A 20922-nucleotide genomic window follows, 5' to 3' on the forward strand; every position below is an offset into this window, starting at 1 on the left:
ATACAAAATAATTTTGTATTTATGTTAAAACGAATTTTTGTTAAAATTTCTGTGTTGAATTTTTAACATATCCAAGTTTTAATTTAACATAATATGATTGTGTTATTTGAATATTTTGTGTAAAATTAAAATTTAACATTTCCAGTGTTAAAATAACACAATTTATAGGTGAGTAAACAAATAACATAAAAATAATGTAATTTTAAAACATAAATTTTAAGTATGTGTGTTGATTATTATAAATGTTAATTTTAGTGAAGAAATATGTTTTGTACAACTAATTACATATTTTATATGTAAAAAACTATAGATATTTTGTGTTATTTTCTTTTTGTAATAGTAAATATCTGTTAAATATCACAGAGGCCTAAACTAAAAATGTAAAAATAGCATCTAATTTCAATAAAATTTAACAAAATTTATAAATGTGTCAATTTAACATAAAATTTATTTTTAAATCGTGTCCAAGTATTACACTTCTTGTATTAATTTTTACACAATATCTATGTTACTTTCTAACACATTCATCTTATGTTAAACTAACGGAAAAATTTGAATGGATCGTTTGGAACATATGAAATGTGTCAAATTTCCCAAAATTTTTTACTGCGTATTTAAAATTCGATGTAAGGGTACCCATAATTAAATTGACAAAAAAGAAAGAGTTAAATGAACCTCACATGCGAGGCGGACCCGCACACGTACACGTGTTGCAGTAAAAGCAAGTGCGACGCATAGACACTCACACACACTCACACACACACACACACACACACACACACGGAGAGGTTCGGCGCGGCGACTGCGCAGGCCGAATGCGCAGTCCCCGTAAAAAGCCGAGGGCGCGCGCCGCGCGATTCCGCCGTCGCTCTTTGGATACCGCGCACCGCGCGTGTCGTGTTCGCTTCGGAGCTTCAGCCTTCAGTTTGTATTCGGTCATTCGGTGTTCAGTTCAGCCCGGTTACCGTGCAACGTACAACGTACGACAGCGTGAGGACGGATAGCAGCACCCCGCCGCGAATCCGCGATTCGAGCCGGGCGCGCGAATTATCATCGATCGCGCGATCTCTGGATCCAACCGCCGAGAGGACCGCCGCGCCGGCGAACATTTCTCTCACCTTCGCGGCGTTCGATTCGAGATTCGAGGGGAGAGTGGTGCGCATTTGTGCCGTTGATTTAAAGTCAAGTGATTTGAAGAAGAAGAGAAAAAGAGGAACGAACGAGGAGACGTGAGAGACGTGAGAGACTCAACGAGGGAAAATGCTGCCGCCACGAATACTCGGCCTCCTGGTGCTTCTTCTCGCCGTGCAAGGTGAGTGTCTTCTTGATTCCGCTATTGACGCCTCCAACTCGATCTCCATCGTCCGATCGACGCTCGATGAACGCGAACATAACATAACCAGGTAACAAGGTTGACGTTAAAATTATATTAAAGCGACCACAAATAACGTCAGCTTGCCACCCGGGCAATCTGTTGTAAAATTGTTGAAAGTTTACGAAACTTGTGATTTTGTTTGTTTGAGTCAATTATTTTATTAAAAAGAACATCTTATTTCTGATCGTTGAAATTGTTATTTTATGATAACGCGCTTCTCTAAACAGAGACTTTGACATTTGAAACCAAATTTATCAGAGCTTCTTAGATAAGAATTTGTTATCTGCTCGTTATTCACCTCGCATATTTATTGTGTGTAAGGAAAATTGAACGTTTCATTTTCGCGCCGTTATGCTTTACGACGGATGCTGTTCTTGCTATGTAAAAATGTAAGACAGCCTCGTATTTTATTTCTTGCTCAGATTTAAAGATCAGATAAATACAGGCTACGTGATTCCTATAATGTCAATTAGGATTAATTCGTATATTTAACGTCCGTTAATTTAATATGAATTAATTCGCATCGACGATAAACGAAAGAAATGCAAATGAGGATGAAAATAGCGCGCTCCGCTGGTTATTGTATTTATATTTTTATCGTATTCTCTGGGTAAAAATACACCGTGAGAACGCGCGCGTAAAATAAAACGATAAAACGGAGAACGAACGTAAGAATTATACAAAATCATTTACCGCGGAAACGTATACCCCGCCGCGTCATAAATCGTGCGAATTCTCGCTTGCCGTTCGTGTAACTTTACGTACCTTTCTTTAAAACGTACAGCGCGCTAAGAGCATTCCCCATTGCGAAACTGTCCATTTATTATCGCGCCTCAAAGGCATCGCTTCTGTAACGAAGACCACGTTAAAGGCGCACGTTGCGTTATGATGATAACGTGGAGCAGATCACGGTAACAGACCGTCATTACTCCAACGTAGCGAGAGAGAACGTCAATACCGATCTTTGCTCGCGCCTCATTACTCGCCGGCAAAAATCGAGATTGCGCTGGCATGCATTGTCGATCCTTCGCGAGATCTTATTATACTTAAAGATCGCATTCACATTAATGTGTGACAACTCACTCGTGCGACGCGAAATGATCATTTTTTTCAAAGGAGCAGGGCACGTACTGTGGAACCGTTTAGAATGGATTCTGATCGGAATTATTTCATTTTCCCTTAAAAAAAAAAAATACTTAATAGAAATCTGAAGAATAATTGAACAACTCCGATCGGAATCAAGTCTAAACGATTCCATAATATTATATTAGGTGTTGGAATTAATTCGTAGCGTTTTTTAATGAAAGAATGTTATTTATTTCACATGAGCATTAAAAAATACATTAATGAAAGTACTTCCCATCACTTGTAAAACGCTACGAATTAATTCCAACACCTAATACGTCTCTAAAAGGAGGCAAGCTCAAACGTTTGCTTTTCCAATTAAAATATCTTACATGTTATCGTACTTTCAATCTACGTTGATCTATCCATATTTCGTTTTTTTTAATTGATGCATTTAAAAAATATTTTTTCAATAATAGTGAAACATAGGAATGTTAGGACCGGTTTGTTTTACAGTATGTAATATAAATGTTGTCTTATCGATCACGTCGTAACTAACGTCGAAACATATGTCTGAACTTTTTTTTCGCGCCTCGGAGCCGAAATGAAAAATCGCATCCCGTAAGTATTCAGATACGTATCAATGTAGATTTAAAGCGAATGTGGAATGAAAAAGGTGCCTTAACATCTTCTGTATGAATGGCTGCTCGCAACAATAGCCACTATTGTACGACTAATCGGCGAGCGCGTCGTGATCGCTACCGCGGAAGAAGCAATTACGAATTAAAAAAAAAAGCTTAATTACGCTTCCTGGTGTACCTACGTACCGGAAAATACATCGCAGTCGCGCCGGGGCGAGTCGGTCGCGTCACTTGAATTGATCGTCAAGTCGCAGAACAGTATTGATTACGCTAGTTCTAAATTGCGACTAAAACAGATAAAAAATTACATAAAAAATTTACGTGTAAAATAGTAAATGGAATAAACCAACAGCTTATCTTTTCTCTTTGAGCAGATTTTTTTTTAATTTCTCCTTTTTATTTCTGATTAATGTCGTTGATCTTGAACTCAAGTGAACTCGTGATCTTGAAGTCGAGATCACGTAGAAAAATAATGTTTATTATTGAATCAGTAAAAAAATTTTTTATTTAACGCTTGTAAGTATATTTTCTTGTGAATAAAGCTCATCAGAAAGATCCGGGATCAGCGACGTAATAATATATAATTTGGAGAGCTAAAAGGGTCTTCTTAAAATATATAATATTCATTTCCGCACAATCGGTAATTCGCCATTAAAAATCGAAAGGACGTACTTAGGGTTCACAACGAGGGCGAGGGGAAACGAAGATTCCCGCAGTTGTGTCGTCCAAAAAGGGAAGTCTGGCAAAAAAGCGCGTTCGCCGAGGAGAATTCCATTGAGACTTCTCCACGTGAGGTACTGCGAAGGAGCGTGGCTCATCGGAGAACCGGTGGCGATGGCTGAATGGCCCGAAAATAAGATGAACGAGACCGATTGCTTGGGTGGTGGCACCGAAGTACGCGGGAAGGGGGGAGGGGGAGGGGGAGGGGGAGGCCAGCCAGGTGAACGCGTGTTCCAGGTAGGAGAGGGTCCAAGAAAGCAGATGGTCGAATGCTGAAGCTGTTCGACCGATGGTCGCTCGATAGTGAGAAGTTCGACATTCACAACTTTCTGGTAACTGCTCATCCGCTCTTCGCAGGAATGCTCCCCACAGCCTCCTCCGACGTGCATCCGATAATCTGGTCTGTTTTATTCCTTTTTTACAGAATCTATATAATAATAGGAGCGGCTTCCTTTCTTTCTTATCCCGACAGACGAAACCACCGCCGACTCGTTTTATGCGTGACTGCGATCGTGAAGAGCCTGTCCGAACTAGTAGCAGAGGAATTAGGGATTAGGAAATAACCGGAATACGTCTTCCTTCGTTATTAATCCTTGAACGCTAGCACGAAGTATCTTAGTACGAAGTAACAGGAAAAATGGGTCAGCCTTGACGCTTGATGGATTAGTACTCGGTTTTTCAGTTTCATTGTTATTGAAGTTTTTATTTTTGAAATTTTTTTTTCCAAGAAAATACGAAGTATAGGCTTAATTAATTATGAATTGAATTAATAGGATAAATGAATGGCGGAATTTTTGAAACAAAATTTAATTTATAGCAATTAAATGAAAGTAAAATTGTTTAGCGATTATACTTGTCCATTTATTTAATAACACTAAATTATAACGATTTAAAGTGTTTTTAATTGCTTGTTACAGAATGAGAAATAGTTGATTTAATTTGATTTAAAAGAATGTTTTAATACCACAATATAATATTATCGCAATTACTCCAATTAGATAAAATTAACCACATCTACTTTTATAGCCTACGATATATATAACCGTAAATATGATAGAGAACGCCAATAATTGATTAAAGTTAGATGTATGAAAATAATATATATTCTTCATTTAAATTTAATTATCTCAGATGTGACTGTGCGCCGAAACGTTCGGGCATTCTTATACATAAAATAATCCTCTCTAAATTAATTCGGTAAAGAACTTATCTCAGCCAGGATAATATTTTTCGCAATAAGTTCTTTACCGAATTAATTTGGAGGGGATTATTTTATATACAGGAATGTCCGAATGTTTCTTATCATATTTATATTATTAGCATCTCAGATCGACGTTTCGGCGCAAAGTCACATTTGAAATAATTAAATTTAAATAGAAAATATATATTGTATTCATAACATCTAACTTTGATCAATTATTAGTGTTCTCTATAAAACCGTATTTTTATAAGTTATTTAAAGGAAGTAAAGATAATTTTTTTTATGACGGCAGAATCTTCGATAATTTTATAGATTAGAAATCGATATCATCGAATATCACCTTCATGACAGAAGATCTAACACAGGGCCGTATATATTATTGCAGCGCCAAGAGGATGATAAGATCTGAGTTCAATGCACGGGGTGATACGGAACTGATAATAAGTAAATAAAGAGAGCGACAATAAAGCGACACGACCATGTCATCGAGGTTTACTTTGAATTTGAATTGGTGATTCGATAACAGTGACGTACGAGACAACACACTTGGCAGCGTAATAATTTGGGCGCAGTCGGTCCTGATGACGGACCGACGGATTATTGACCGCGAATTATGTTCGTGGTTGCAGTTGTAGCTCTGCTGAAATTTATAACTGCTCGTCCGGTTTATCATTATGTGCGACCTACATTAGTTTTGTGGGTCAAAGACCTAGGCCAAACTGGCGACACGTTCGATCGTCGCATGATAGATTAAAAATATTCATGAAATGTAATAAATTATCAGGGTTGGCAGTTACTCGTAACGCCTACTTCGTTGATCATTACTTTGTTACAATAATGATTTGATAGTGACATTGTGAATTTTTTGTAACGGTAACATCAGAGTTAGAAAAATCAATCGTTACTTGTCACAGATTGAAAAAGTCATTCGTTATTGAAAAAAATAACTCCTTTTTCCATTAGATTGTAACGCGTTATTTTTTTACTCGCACTGTAACGAGTAGCTGTTACTCATTATTTATTACTTTTTTTCAGTAAGTAACACATAATGATGACAAATTACTTTTCAAAGTGACTTTTCTAACCTTAGCACAACTTTAGCGTTTAGTTAGTTAGCGTTACTACCGTCATAAAAAATTGCAACTATCATCAAATTATTTACTATAGAAAGTAACGACAAAGTAACTGAAAAGTAACGTTTGCCAATTTTGTAAATTATATTATTTTATTTTATATTGAAAGGCAACTTCAACGAATTGCCAATTTTTTTTATTTCTTGCTCAATTTCCGATAATTAAAGAGATATCTAAATAATATTATACATTATTGCAAATTTAATTTTGTTTGGACTTGGACGATTAAAAAAATCGTTTTAAAAAAGGACTACATACGTAGTACATAAAATCACACAAAATCATACAAGCACTTAAAATCGTCACAGTCAGATCGTTTAAGGCATTGATTTCTAAAGGTTGTGTTTCTCACATATACGATCCTATAAGATTTATTTAATATTGAAACAAATAGGAATCTAATTCCAAGTCTTACGTTTCAAAAAGTACATTTGTGTTCGTAAATCTAATTCATAAATCATTCATTTATGCGTGTCGAAGGTTGCGGGCAATAACGGTTCCCCCTTTCGCTTGTTTTTTGAAATTCTGAATTGCAAAGAAAAGAGGAAAAGCCGGTTGCACAAGATAAAATATGCGTATGATACGTGAACACGCGTCGCGTATCGAACAGTTATGCAACCAGATAGCTACAAGAATCCTCGTCGTTTCTCCTTGAATCACTCGTTACTCTTCTTCCGCGCCACCGATCCGTGAAGAAATTTAAAGTTGTGTTTTCAACACAAATGAGCTTCACCAAAAAATAGCGACGAAGTAATGATACGATTAAGTTCTGTGTAGCTTGTCGACGCCTATGAATGCGAGAGAATTTGTCGAACAGCGTGACTCCATTCCTGGCACGCATTGTCATCAATCTATCGTTTCATTCTACATTCTACATATATCTATATGTATACACATGTGTATCTGTACGATCTTGTTAGCTATCTTCTGATAGCGTATTGAGAAAGCATACGTACCTTTTAAAATCTTACGATGCATTATTTCCACATCATAGCGATAAAATTTTAATAAGACGTTTCTCTTGAAAAATCCTTGACATTTATTAACAGTTTGATTTAACTAAACTTCATCGTGTAAACGAAGTTTTTAGGAATTTAGCGATCATTCGTTTGCGTAATACGTATACATTATATTCGATGAAGAAATTCTGTTTTAAAAGATAAGTATGTATAGTGATAAAATCTTCTGGTATCTTTATCTAATTATTGGCGAAATAATTATTGGACGTGATAATTCATACTTCACGCATGATGCACACATAGCTCGTTATATTTGTAAATAATGGGTTGGCAAGGAAGTAATTGCGTTTTTTTAAGCTCAAAGTTGTGTATGCAATATCTTCGTTAAATAATGAATGAAATTTAAATTTGAAAAAAGAATTTTAAAGCGTGAAATCTCTACTTTTAAAAGCTTACCACATTTTTTAAGTTTATACACATTTTTTGGTAATTTTTACATACCAAAAACTACGAGCTGAAAAAGACGGAAAATTTTCTTCTCACTTTGTGGGGTTGTAACATGTTTGAAAACCAAAACAAATTTGAGAAAAAAAAAATTTTCGATTACCTATCCTGAAAGCTCGATACTTTCCCTAAAAAATCACTTTTTAAAAATATTCCTACGATTTTTGATTACTGAGTTATCACGGATTAAAGGATCATTTTGACTTTAATTGCATAACTCCGTTAAAAATTGTCGTGTCGCAATTTACAAAGGAGATTCTTAAAGCTGAAACTTTACTCTATCAAGATATATTTAAGTTGATTACAAGCAAGTAATTACGGTTTTTACTGGTAGATGCTTTTTAAAAAAAACGCAATTACTTTCTTCCCAACTCATATATATAATATTTATAGTCTTTTCCAATGGGTGCGCCTCGCGCGTGCTTTTCTTCACAAGAATGCACGTGTCGACGGACGTCGCGTACGAATACAATGAATATATCAAAGATTACGTCATGTGCACGCGAGTTTAGCGGGTTTAGCCCATTAATTAAGTAATTGAGCTTGATAGGACCGAGAGAAGGGAGAGTCGCTGTACGGGAGGTCAACCCGCATGAGAAAGAACGTTTCTGTCTGCGTGTACCTTAATTATCCTTCTCTCTTCCGCTTTTCCGGAGTTTCCCTAGAGAGACGCTCATTAATCGCCATATATATCTGAATCGGTCACTCGTGATGGAAACGCGATACTTGAGAGTCAGCCGAACCGTTACCGTCAACCATAAGTTTGTCAGTCCAGTCAACAAGACAGCTGGCCTTTAACTTCGGGTTTGTGGATTCTATCTCACATCGTATAACTGTGCCATAAATTTCTCGTATCCCTGTGATGTATTTATGCGAAGAGAAATATCAAATAAATCCCATTTCTTTGATGATCTTACTGTATTCGCATAATCAATCCTCATTTACAAATTTATGGATATAGCAACGCATTCATTGATGAATCTGCTTCTTCACTTTATAAAAAAACACGAGAATTTTGTAGATAGAATCTTCATTTCTCATTACATCGCCTCTAGCGAGTTACGTCACCTATGTATGATCGCCTATAAAAAAGAGATGTAGAAATGACAACTCTGAGCGTAAGAAAAATTAATGATAGTCGCGCGAATACGAGTTCACTTTCAAGACGTCAATTCAATTTCTCGCTTAGAGCGAAACAGCACGTTAATTAATAATCCAAGTATTCGTTGCAATGCCAACGTGCCAGGTGTGCATGATAATAAGATTTTGTGCAAGCTTGCTCAACTCGATAACGATAAAATTCAAGGAATGCGATTATCGGTCTTCGAATTGCAGTTGCTCAAACGAAATTCGCTTCTCTCGCGTTGCATAACGAGCATTTTATATATATTTTATCATTGTATCCAATCCCTCGTTCCTCGATGACTCGAATACAAGGCACTTGGAACTTTTTCCTCTCGCCAGAGTGGAAGCGCGATAAAAGCAACATATTTACATAATCGTTATCGCGCGAGAAGCGTACGAGTATCTGGCGAGTTTTCAAGCATGCTGATGTTTACTTGGTAAAATTAACGCGTAATTAATCCGCGATTAATGCCGCGTTCAAATCCGAAATGGCCGAAAACAAATCGAGATGAGAACGTTACAAAGGACATTTTCTGTTGAAACACTTTTGAGGCACAATTTTTCTGCGACGTCGCCTTTGACTTCTCAGCACAAACACAACCGAGTTATTACGAAACCTTCCGTTGCATTACATCGTCACTTTACGAAATATTTATAAGTTTTGCGTTGTTTAGCGTCATCAATTCTCGCTGAGTGTTTTGATCTTTGCATTCAGCGTATGTTTTTTTTTATAAACTAATTTTTGCGATAAGCGTCGGACAATTTGCGAGAAAATTGTCTCGGCATGTTCGCGAATGGTAAGAGGTATTTATGTCTGATTTCAACGATTAACTTTAATCACAGTTTAATTTTCCAAATTAGAAAAATGTGAAGAGTAAATTGAACCGAGATTAAAGTGACCTACACTGATAGAAAACGTTATTTCTCAAGCTTCCTCGAATACTCGGATACGGCAATGTCTACAAGAATTTAATTATATTCTAGATATAGCTGCATTAACAACATTTTTTGTTATTTAATATTTTTATAAAAAAAAAAAAATTTACAAAAATGCCAAATATAATATATAAACATATTAGAGTGATAGTTTTAGACACTTGGAGTGATTAGGATGATCCGTTGGTAACATTCGTTTCATGCTGTCGCATTCCATACTCCCGTACTGCCGAATATACGAGTCTCAGAATCGAAACAAGACGTCCAACGCGTTCGTGGCTGACTCGCATTTATTCCGAGCGAAACCGAGGGAGACACGATTCCGGTGTCCTCGTTTCGTATTTAGGCCGAGCTCGTTCATGTGGCCCGTGATTTCTTGCCGGCCGGCGCGGCGTGATCCGAGAAAACGAAATCGCGTGAAATAATCACGGCGAGAGGGCAGAACTTTCCTCCTTTCGTCCTTTTACTGTTGTTTTTCGTGATACATCTCATTTACATTCCTACGATAGCGATTTGCACAGCTGCGAATAAAAGACGTCGAGCCTCGGTCTCGATGCGGCGGCAGTGTAAATATCTTTTCTTCCTAGGTATTTTGTCTCTTTCTCCCGCGTAGAGAGAGAGAGAGAGAGAGAGAGAGAGAGAGAAAAGAAGAGTAAAAAATAAGACAGTCGTGACTTTATGCAAGCAGCATGCGGCGTTTCGCTGTTCGATCGACAAAACGGCGCGAGGAGAAGCGAGTATTTCCGTGGTTTGCGCAATTCACTCGCTAGAGAGAGTAAATTTATTTACTGAGATCTTTTCAGATGCCTCTTACTTACTGCACAACTTGTTCATATTTTCTTAACCGTGCCGGGTCGCTCGACGAATGCATCTGGAAAATTATCTGCCCTTTCAGATCAACGGCATGTGGCTTTGTAGAAATTAATGAATGTCGGAAAAAGGCTGATTTATCTACATAGTTGAGTCTAATTGAAGCGATAAATCATTTCTCGGTTCTATGACTCATAAGCATACGATTACGTATGTAATAGGTAGATAGGCAGGCGAGACAGTTGCTTTGCAATAATATGAAACAAGCATCGTGTTAGCTGTGACCGTGCGAACATTTTGTGGACGAATTTAAACGTGGCTGAGACCTGAGACTTAAGAAACCATCGGCCGAATCCTCGACCAGCTGTCGTTCGGGAATTTTAATAGGTCGGACCCGCTGAAAGATCTTCCCGGCGTTGAATTATTTATTAGCATTCGGTTTATTTGCAAGAGGAGCCAAGGCCATGCGGAAGATTATACGAACGTTAAACGAGATCAATCGTCTTCGAGTAAGTATCTAATAAAGATTCATCGCGACAAACGAGAAGTGTTTGCGACTCGCCTCCGACATTCCGCGTTACAAGACGTTTCATACAGCTCGTTTCTACGAGCTGATAAGCGCGACAACAAAATGTTTGCCTCATGCGACGAGGCTATCGAGGTTTATCAAACAACAAGCCAAAGTATGTCGTAGAAATCTAATTTTTTTTTTTTCTATTTTTAACGTCTACATTTCCTACATCCTATTTCTAATTCTATTCTGTATCATATATTTTACGTTCCGCTTTATAATTCAGCTTTTCTCGCCGATATGGTGAAGTTATGTTTCCGCAAAATTATTGTAATCGCTGAAGAAAATTTATCACCGTCGGAAAGATTATCGAAATCGGGACGGTACACAGGTAACACGGAAACCAGATAACAACAACGCCGTGCGTGGCGTGGAAACTGTGTGAGAATAGTATAATGACTGTGATTGAAGGTAATTGCTTCCTGGCGATTGCGGGAGTTAGTAAATGAGACGAGACTTATTTATACTTATTATTAAATTAGATAAACAGACAGACAGTCAGCTCCATTTCAAACGTATAGGAGGAACGTCCTCGGAAAAGAGGACCTATATTTTTCATTTTACGTACAGCCATCCGAGACTTCCGAGGTGGATTCCGAGTATCGTGCGTGCCGACCATCGTACACGCCTACAATAATTTTGATTTCTGGTCGATTCGAGTCCATTAATAAACCGCCCACCAGATCCAATCCGCTCCGGGTCTCGAGGTACCCGAGGACTTATCTAGATGCTTTCGAGGGTATTTTTAGTCGCGTAACGCACCGTCGATGTGCGTGCCGCGTTAAACCATCGACGTACGCTTACGTGGTTTTACGCGTGTCAGGCATATGTGCGCGACGATCTCTTTCTCGTCCTCTTCCTCCGTTTCTATCTTTCTTCCAAGGCATTGGAGACACATATGTGTACGCTTCGCCGAACATAATATCTTATAAATAGGGATTGGCTAACGAACGGCTAATGCAAAAGGGTGATGCAGGTTTTATTTCGGTAACCGCTTTCCGGTCACCGCAATTCGATATAGAGAATACTTCGTCTGCGGTCTGGTCTGCTTTGCTTCCTACGAGACGGAAATTCGAAGTGTCGAAATCACCATTCCTCGATCGACGAGCACTCTCCTGGTCTCTGTTCCTACACGCTTTTTAGCTCGCGCGAGCATCTTGAATACTCTGTTTATGTATTTCATGCGTGAAACACACTTGAGGATTATCGTATGGTTTCTTGCGTAAAATACAGGAACGTTAATTTCATCCTAGATTTATGTAGTATTAAACAGATGTAAATTACGTTCGATTAGGTCTAAAAAATTTATTTATAGTATATGAGTTACATTTGAGATCCCAAAATACTAGTTACGCGATTTCCTCTCGCGAGGCGGAAGATATTTTCAGCGGAGCAATATACAATTACGCGTGTCAGTTTTCGGTAATCCGATCCTTGTTACATGTGTTCTCGAATTCGAAGGGCATCTCGATTTCTGGACTTTCGGGAATTTCTCGTGAATCAGACATCTTTCCTCTTTTCTTAAGGGATTCGGTAGTGCGATGATCCGATAAATTATATCCCTCCTAAACATATGAATCTCTGGATAAAGATCCGTTCGATAATGAGCACGCAACCCACGCAATGTTCCGTGAATAGCGGCTTGGTTACCGTTACCAGTTGAACAGACGAAACCTTTACGTCATGATAGCGCAATGGAATGATTCGATGATCGATCATCCGGTCGCCCGTTTCCGGTGCTGCGAGAGGCGCCGTGCATCTAATTTTTTTTACTCGCGTCGCAACGCAATCTCGTGCGGATGAAAGAACGGAAGCGCGAAGATCTCTGACAGGAATAAAATCGTTATTTAATCTAACGTCAAAATTGCAACGTTTCGCAGAAACAATACAGCAGCTTATTGATTTCTATCAGTTACGTCTGACAAGTTTTAATTAGAAGCTTCGAATTTCCCTTCGGTCAAAAAGAAAATGTTCGGAGATAAGATGATATTAAAATAAAAGATACTCGTGATGTATATTTTGAAATGGAATAATATTAGAGAAATAGTATTGTATTTAAACAGAATATAATAATATAAGTACATATTATGATATTTTTATACGCGAATGTAATTTAATGTGCCTGCACTTATAGGCGTAAATGTTATTAATCTTGATAATGCGATCAGAGAAGATATGATGCAACGACAAACAATATATTTTTGATAAACTGACTTGCTTATTAATGATAATTTCATTACTCATTGTTGATTAAATGTAATAAAATAGCGCAAAGTTTAATTACTTGAATTTCCTCGGGATCTTTGATAATAATATTCTAGCAACGTGTAATAATATAAACAAGTAGTCAACAAACAGTAGTCATTTTTTACTGTATGAAAGAAAACATAAAAATATTCAAAAATTAGACGCACAAGAAGTGATTACTCAAAAAATTAAAAGTTACCAAGAAATTCATGAATGAATTTTATTAATAGACCTTTTGCTAACCATATATTGCGAAAACGGAAACTAAATAAAAAATTCACGCCCTTAGCACGAATTATTTATATTTATATTTAGTTATAAAAATGTGTAGAGAATTTTGTGTTTATGCCTAGAAAAAAAATTTTTAAGTATTTTCTTTTAAAGCGGGTTGAATCAATTTATCATTTTCCCCGTGACAGAGATTTAAGAAGCTCGCTCCCTAATAACTAGAGGGTTGGCTTTAACGTGTTCAAGATGATTCATTCCGTACACGTTCGACAAGAATGAACGAAGAAATCGAGTTGATAGTCAACGATCGCGCCCTCTCGGTGACGGCATATTACAATTAATACGCTTTGCGTCTCAGCGGGACGCAATCGTTACGAGCGTTTGTTGTGCGCGTCGCGCGTCGCGTGGAGAATAGGCCACGCTCGTGGGACCCCGATTCGTGGCACGTAAAAGCTGGAAACGAAGCGGAGGGAAATGGGAGAGAAGAAAAGACGACGAAGTGGAAGTGAGGGCACGTCGCTGTTCCGCGGCTACAGGACGGAATGCCACTCACCAGCGAACCCGTCGGACTACCAATGACACACCCCTCTCTCTCCTCCCCCCCCCCTCTCTCTCTCTCTCTCTCTTCTCTCCTCGCTATTCTTCGAGCCTCATCGAGCATTCAAATCCCGCATTTTCGTCCTAATTACACCGAGCGTAAACAGCTAACGCGCACCGACTAACTGAGACTCGATCCTGAGCTTCCGCGTCGAGATACGTCCGGATTTTCTCTGAGCGTGACGAATTAGACGAATGAGAAGTTATAGTTAGTAATAACACAAAAAAAAATTCGTGGATTCCGTAACCAGCGCGATATTATCGTATTATCTGCGAACTGTTTATTCACGCGCGACGAGATGTTTATTGGAATGTTCATTACGATAAAATCGAGGAATGTAGAGTTGCAGTTATTTCTCTCTGAAACGTTGGGAAAATTAATCTCAAAGGTAAAAAAAATTTAATTTCAGGTTGTACGAAATTAAATTTAAAATTAGTATGAAATTCAAGTGTATAATTTCTCTACTCTAATTTAAAATTAAAAGAGAGAGAGAGAGAGAGAGAGAGAGAGAGAGAGAGATCAGATCTTTTTTTTAAATAGAGTTTATTTTCGCGATATTAGAATTAATTTCCTCATGTTTTTGATTGATTGGCAAGTGGTTAGAGACAGCGCATTAAACACCTTCAATTAACACTTCAAGTCGAACTCGCTAGAGTCGAAGGAGGAAGTTCTTTTTACATGCATAACGCTCGTTCGTAAACTTCTCCGAAAGTAACGGATTCATTGAAGGTTTAAAGACGTGAGGTTGAATTACGATGACCCATGGAGGCTTTCGAGAAGTCGTATTTTCGATGCCGATTCTCGCAAAGCGCAACGAATCACCGTCAATTATTGACGTTTCACTTTCCATCCCGTGATTGTTGCATCAGAAATTCCTAATAAATGAGCTGCTGCACCGAGCTGTTGCACGCTACAATTTGAATCAATTTCCCTCTGTACGCTGTAATATTTGCGTTATTTCACGAATCGACTCAGAGCAGTAAGATTATTGATTAATGATTAATACATGCAATACGCTCCGTCGTAAGCTATGTGTGAACATATCAGCGATATCGCAAAATTGTTTGTCCGATGCGAACAACCTCGTTCTGGATTTTATGGGATAATGTTTGTAAATTTATGTCGACATTAAATAACATTAACGGTGTCGTCGAAACGATCTCCTTTCGAACGATCAACGTGACGCATGTTTCGATATTAGAAAATTGATTGTGATTTATATTTCGATTGTAACTCCGCAAAATCGAAATCTTCGTCGCGTTAATCGCGAAATATTAAACATTTTAGCAGATATAAATTGTTATCAGAGCTGAGAATACTTTAAACTTTTCCATCTTGAAACACATGTATATTTTTTCTTAGCCCGGATTTGCAATAAATTTTTAAGCCTTAAGCTATGGACGAATCACAATCAATTATTCTCCTCGCATTCGACTGTAATTGGTCAATTTCTTACAGCTTAAAGCTTATAAAACACTCATTGTAGATCCGGACTTAAATATATAAAGAATCTCGCATTTCGCTTCTAATCGGATGGAAAATGGGATTCTAATGAATTAATTTTCACATATAATATAGTTTATAATGTGGTGAATAAAACATTTTGTAGACACAAAGCTTAATAATGATTAAATTTTTTAATTATGATGCATTAAAGGTCTGTGATTACAAGTTTTACACATCTGACATATCATAGTTGAAAAACTATACATTATTGAGTCATGTATCTATGACATTTTTCGTTCACCAAATTATAAATTGCACTATATGTGAAAACTAATTCGTTTCATCGGGATCCACGTTATTAATGGCGTATTCTTTAATAGCCGAATATTTATTCGTACTGACGTAAATTCTACACTTATGTAAAGTTTAAGAGAATAACTGCACGTAACAAAAGTAGGTCACCTGGGGATAACCGATTAAATTCGCACTGATTTACCGTCAAGTCATTTCCGATATACTTTTGATACGTTCGAGAGCGAATGATTGTGTGGAGGTCAAGTCGCGGCCGATAAAGCAAGATTCGACACTCATTCGGAAGTTCGCGATGTCGAGCATAAACGCAGCCTAGTTTCCCTGAATGCGCTCGATTCATTGAGGGTTTAACGACACGAGATTGTGCGACTCGTTATCAGGGTATGTAGTAATACGCGATAATTAACATATGCGCGATGTACCACAACCAGCGTGTTTTTATATTTGTCGGAGAATATCCACGGATTGCCCGTCTGAGAGATAAAGCACAAGCGAATCCCTGTTTAAGTGTACCAAAACTTTTGCGAGTACCTAAAAATATGATGGCGATGTCGACAATCAGATGAATTGACGAAGTAATCAGCAGGGATTTCAGATTTCTCGTTGAATGAAAGATATCAAACAACTGCAACATCAATAATAACAAAATAAAGTAAAAAAGATTTGAATATGAAATTTATTAGTATCAAACTTTAAATTTTAATTTTTAACGTTCTAGCAGTCGAGAAATGTTATATTAATTTTAATATATATCTTAAGCAGGGAATAATTATCTAAGGTATTTTTATTCCTCAGCGACGAGAAAATTCGAGTTGTGTAAAATATTGTTTTGTATGTACATCAATTAATATACTTTCTTCCTTTTTTTAATAAGAAGTTTTAAATCAATATGTAATTCTATCAAGAACTCGCTGTGAAAAACGTTATATTAAAATCTTCCTTTTTATACTATTTTATACTTTAAATACTATCGTAATAATTTACTTAACGTATTGCGTTTAATATTCGTTTCGTTTCTATTTATTTTTTTTTTATTAGTAAATTATGATGGAATCCATTTTCATAATGTTTTTTACAGATGTATAAATCGGAAAGCAATAATATACAATACGTTATTAATAATAATGATTTTAATTGGAGTGTAAATTATTCTAGGTGACGTTTACATAAAAAAAATAAGATGAGATTATTATCAGATTAAACAACATCTGCCCATAAAACATTTTAACCTACAGCATTTCGATATCGATTGTATCTACTCTTTTTTCGAGGCATATTGTATCAAGATAATTACGAAGGATCAGAATATATATTCAAAACCCCACTGGCGTTTATATTTGAAGTGTCAAAAGTGTTCGCCTTTTCAAAGTCGATATATTAGTACGTGCAACTCACAAACGTAGCAGATTCATTCAGAGTTTAACGACATGAGTTCGAACCGTCTTGTTATCGTATACGTGCCATAATGTATTCCCATCACCGCAGAGTTGTGTTATTCACGGAACAGCCACAACGATCTCGTAATAAAGGCTTTTGACAATAATAATGCAAGAGAACTGGCGCTATGTGTAAGATCTATTAAATCACACAGTAGATAAGGAACTCCTACGAATAGACTCAGCGTATCGCGCAGCGTACATATATTGTTTTGACAATCCTGGGATTGGATATACTGAAAACAATTACTCATTATGTCTCTCTAGCTCCGTTAAGAGAAATCGAGGGACATTATCGTGTAAAGTGAAGATCGATGAGGGAAAAGCAATTATAATTAATCGAGATGTCTTCAGCGCTTCGGGCTCGTTACAATCGTCTACATATATGTGTGTGTGAGACTGATATAGATGAGTATAATAAATAGACACAACCTAATACGGTTAAAATCATCTTGCGGTGGCAAGCAAACGATCCTCGTTATATCGTTACGTTATTTTCGTAATGCAATCTAGCGAATATAACTTAATTAGAAATACAGAATACATATTTTATAGGAAATCCAATTCATTGTTAATCAATGAAAAAGAAACACTTGCTAACAGCGTTCGATTATAACCATTACAAATAAATGATTAACGTGATTAAGATTTTGCCATGTCGTCGTTTCTTTTTAATCACAGTTTCTTCCCTCTTGATAATTTTAGTTCCACACAGAGACTGTTAAGAATCAATTAAGTTGAGGTTAAAGTTAACTGGCGTTGGCGAAACCAGCTACAAGTAATATTTATGGCGCGCAGCTATATAAGCTATTAAGGACGCTGTAGAGATCGGCTAAAATAGAATTCGATTAGAATCGTTTTAGATTACACCAAGTCATCGACTGCCTGCGCGTCGACAAAGTTAATTATCGCAGCGCAAAAATTATCGGGTTCGAAGCTATTCTTGCGTTTAGCGTATGTCTACTTTTCACGGCCTTGACATTAACGTTGCACTTGGGTGGCCTTGTAATACCTCTGGGACGACATTCTGTACATGCATATTGAGCAGTTACTGCTTCGGTCGCTATAAATTTCACCGATCATCAAAAGATCGATTGCGCGGAACCGAATTAATTAAGCGAAATGGTGATATCAAATTGATATCATTCGTAGGCGATCGTTTATGTAAGAAGGGCTTAACAAAAAAATGTTAAAATCCACTTCTATTTTTTAATTTAATTTTATTTATGATTATATAAAATTATATAATGAATAATAACTTTTTTATATGTTATTACATATAAAAAATGGTTGAATTACAATATTATCGAGGCCGTGAGTATAATAATGAATATTTATGTTATTGCATTATGTATTTTTAACTATTTGCGATACGTAATATCCCGAACATCTATCAAAGGGTGTAAGCATCTCGTTGAAGAACACTCATTACTCTGAAGAAATTAGAAAGTCATGTGCCGGTTCATTATCGAGACGTAGTCTGCTGTCTTTAATTAACACCCGATGCTTGGCTTGGCAGCGAGTTTCCAGTTTCCACAAAAACTTCCCGTTGATGCAACAATAATGATCAGTAGTCGGTATTACTTGATTAGAAGGTTCCGTGATCTATACTCTATACTACCGAGTCAGTACGTCTGCGATGATCAAGCAATTCGTGTTTGCATAAATTACATTTGCCCGTTTGTAGAAATTCGATTCATTTCCAATACACGTAAATGTGTCGCCCTATAAAAGGTTCGTTTCTCAAGGGAATTGCCGATTCGAGATACAAGCGGGCAGAATCGTTCGATTATTACTAGTTCGACCTTCGCTTGAGGTGTCACTTCACACTTCCGAGCATCGCTTGACAACGTAATTAGTGTAAAAGATAGTAATTCTCGTTATCTCCCACCGCGCGAGACCGGCCGCAAATCTGCAAGCGCAGACCTTGAGCCGATTTGCGTGAATTAAATGACCCAGTTTTCCCAGTGGATGGCCATGCGGACGCATATTCGTTTCACGTATAGCTTAATTGAGAGCCGAGATAATATTACGTATAGATAATGTTATCATCGCGCTACATGCTTTTCGTCACTTACCTGACACTCTCGTTTGATATCATCAACGTAATTACTGTTGCAGCAAAAATGAGGAACGACGAACATGTCCCCCTATTATCACAGCTATTATCAGTAAATACCAGTTACACTGCATTGATGTAAGTAACGAGCGTTCTTTTCGTTCGCTCATAACTAACTTACATTGAAAAACTTTATTTATTATCATTTTTTGTGTATCCCAAAGTAAATATTTCGAAGAACTATTAATATAAACAGTCTTATCAATTTGTACCCGCGATTTCCGGTGTTGATATTTAAAACGGACGGTGAGAGAATTGTGACGAACCCTTTAGAATTCGGCTCCGCGCATAGTTTAGCCGATAGGTCAAGTGCTAGAAAACGTACGCGCAATTGAGAGCCGCGCAGCCTTCTTTCATCTCGCCGTCTCGTCTACTCGCCAGACTTTCTCGATTAGAGGAGCATCTTCGCCGCTGGTACGGGAATACGATCCCAAGCTTCTCCCAAGCTTCGAGAACCGTTATTAGGCGGAACGTCGCCACGAGGAGGTGGTCTTCTTGTACTCCGTCGCCTCAAGTATCTGCCGCGACCCTCGACTCGTTCACCTAGAGACGAGACGCCTGACAAATAGATATCTTAGGACTTGGTATGTTTAAGAAGAAGTCAAACGAGATCTTTTGTATTAGTTTTGTCGTTGACGCTGCTACGACGCTTCTTTAATGGTGCTGCGAGCTGTTTAAGAAAAGATTATAGCTACTGGGGTTTGTGCTCGAGAAGAGCAGCGGTTACTTTGATGTCATAGCGTCAATATAACTGAAAATTATAGGTTTTTTAAGATTATAAGACTCTCCGGAATAGGATAAGGATTTAATTTCAAGTAAATTTCGTTTTAATTAAATTTTAATTTGAACCTCGCGACTCTGGGAATAAAAATAATAACTGGAATACGTGGTTTTAATAATCTTAATGCCTTTATTTAAGACAATTTCGAGAGAGGAAATTAAAATTTCATAAACCGTTTTTTTTTTTCAACAAAAAAATCATGCCAAATGTGGGAAAGTCTCACGGTTTTCGTGATCTTGTTAAAATCGAACTTATGTCCGTTCGAGGGAAGTTGAGAAAACAAGAGACATGCTCTAATTTTAATATAACGGCGATCTTTCAAAAGTATAAGTTATAGAAACGGAAATACTCGCGGAAATATTACGCATCTCATTCTCTTCTCGCAAGATCAAATATATTAATCGCATATATATAATAATACATCCGAGAAATAAACAATTGGAAGGTGGCACACGGTATTCACCAGATCTTTCACCGCTATTAAGGGTCAGTCACATGGATGTTTCATCGTCATGGCGAAACATGACATTGAGAATGTCATTACGTATTCTAACATTCTCTAATTTCAGTCGCACGTAATGATACTGATAAATCACGAACGACATTGATCACATTTAATAGCACGCTGATTATATAAAATGACTTCGTGATGCTTCCTGTTTTTTATAGTTCAAAGTATTAGCTATTCCTTGCGCTTCAAGCGCTGTTAAACGTG

The 20922-nt window shown here is 37.3% G+C and overlaps 1 protein-coding gene across 2 annotated transcripts in view; it reads left to right on the top strand.

The window, feature by feature from the left end:
• Positions 1 to 838: 838 nt before the first annotated feature.
• The window catches only part of LOC105145246 (neurotrimin), a 71220-nt gene continuing 51136 nt past the window's right edge, over positions 839 to 20922 (top strand). Inside the window, exon 1 of one of the 2 annotated variants that reach the window (XM_011054688.2) lies at positions 839 to 1312. In XM_011054688.2, coding sequence (XP_011052990.1) covers positions 1261 to 1312 — 52 coding nt within the window. In that variant the 5' untranslated portion in view covers positions 839 to 1260. The remainder of the gene's footprint in view (positions 1313 to 20922) is intronic. The other variant, XM_011054687.2, reaches the window with a different exon arrangement.

This window comes from Acromyrmex echinatior, chromosome 6 (assembly GCF_024713525.1).
Source record: "Acromyrmex echinatior isolate Ae372 chromosome 6, ASM2471352v2, whole genome shotgun sequence".
In the NCBI taxonomy this organism is placed as follows: Eukaryota; Metazoa; Arthropoda; class Insecta; order Hymenoptera; family Formicidae; genus Acromyrmex; species Acromyrmex echinatior.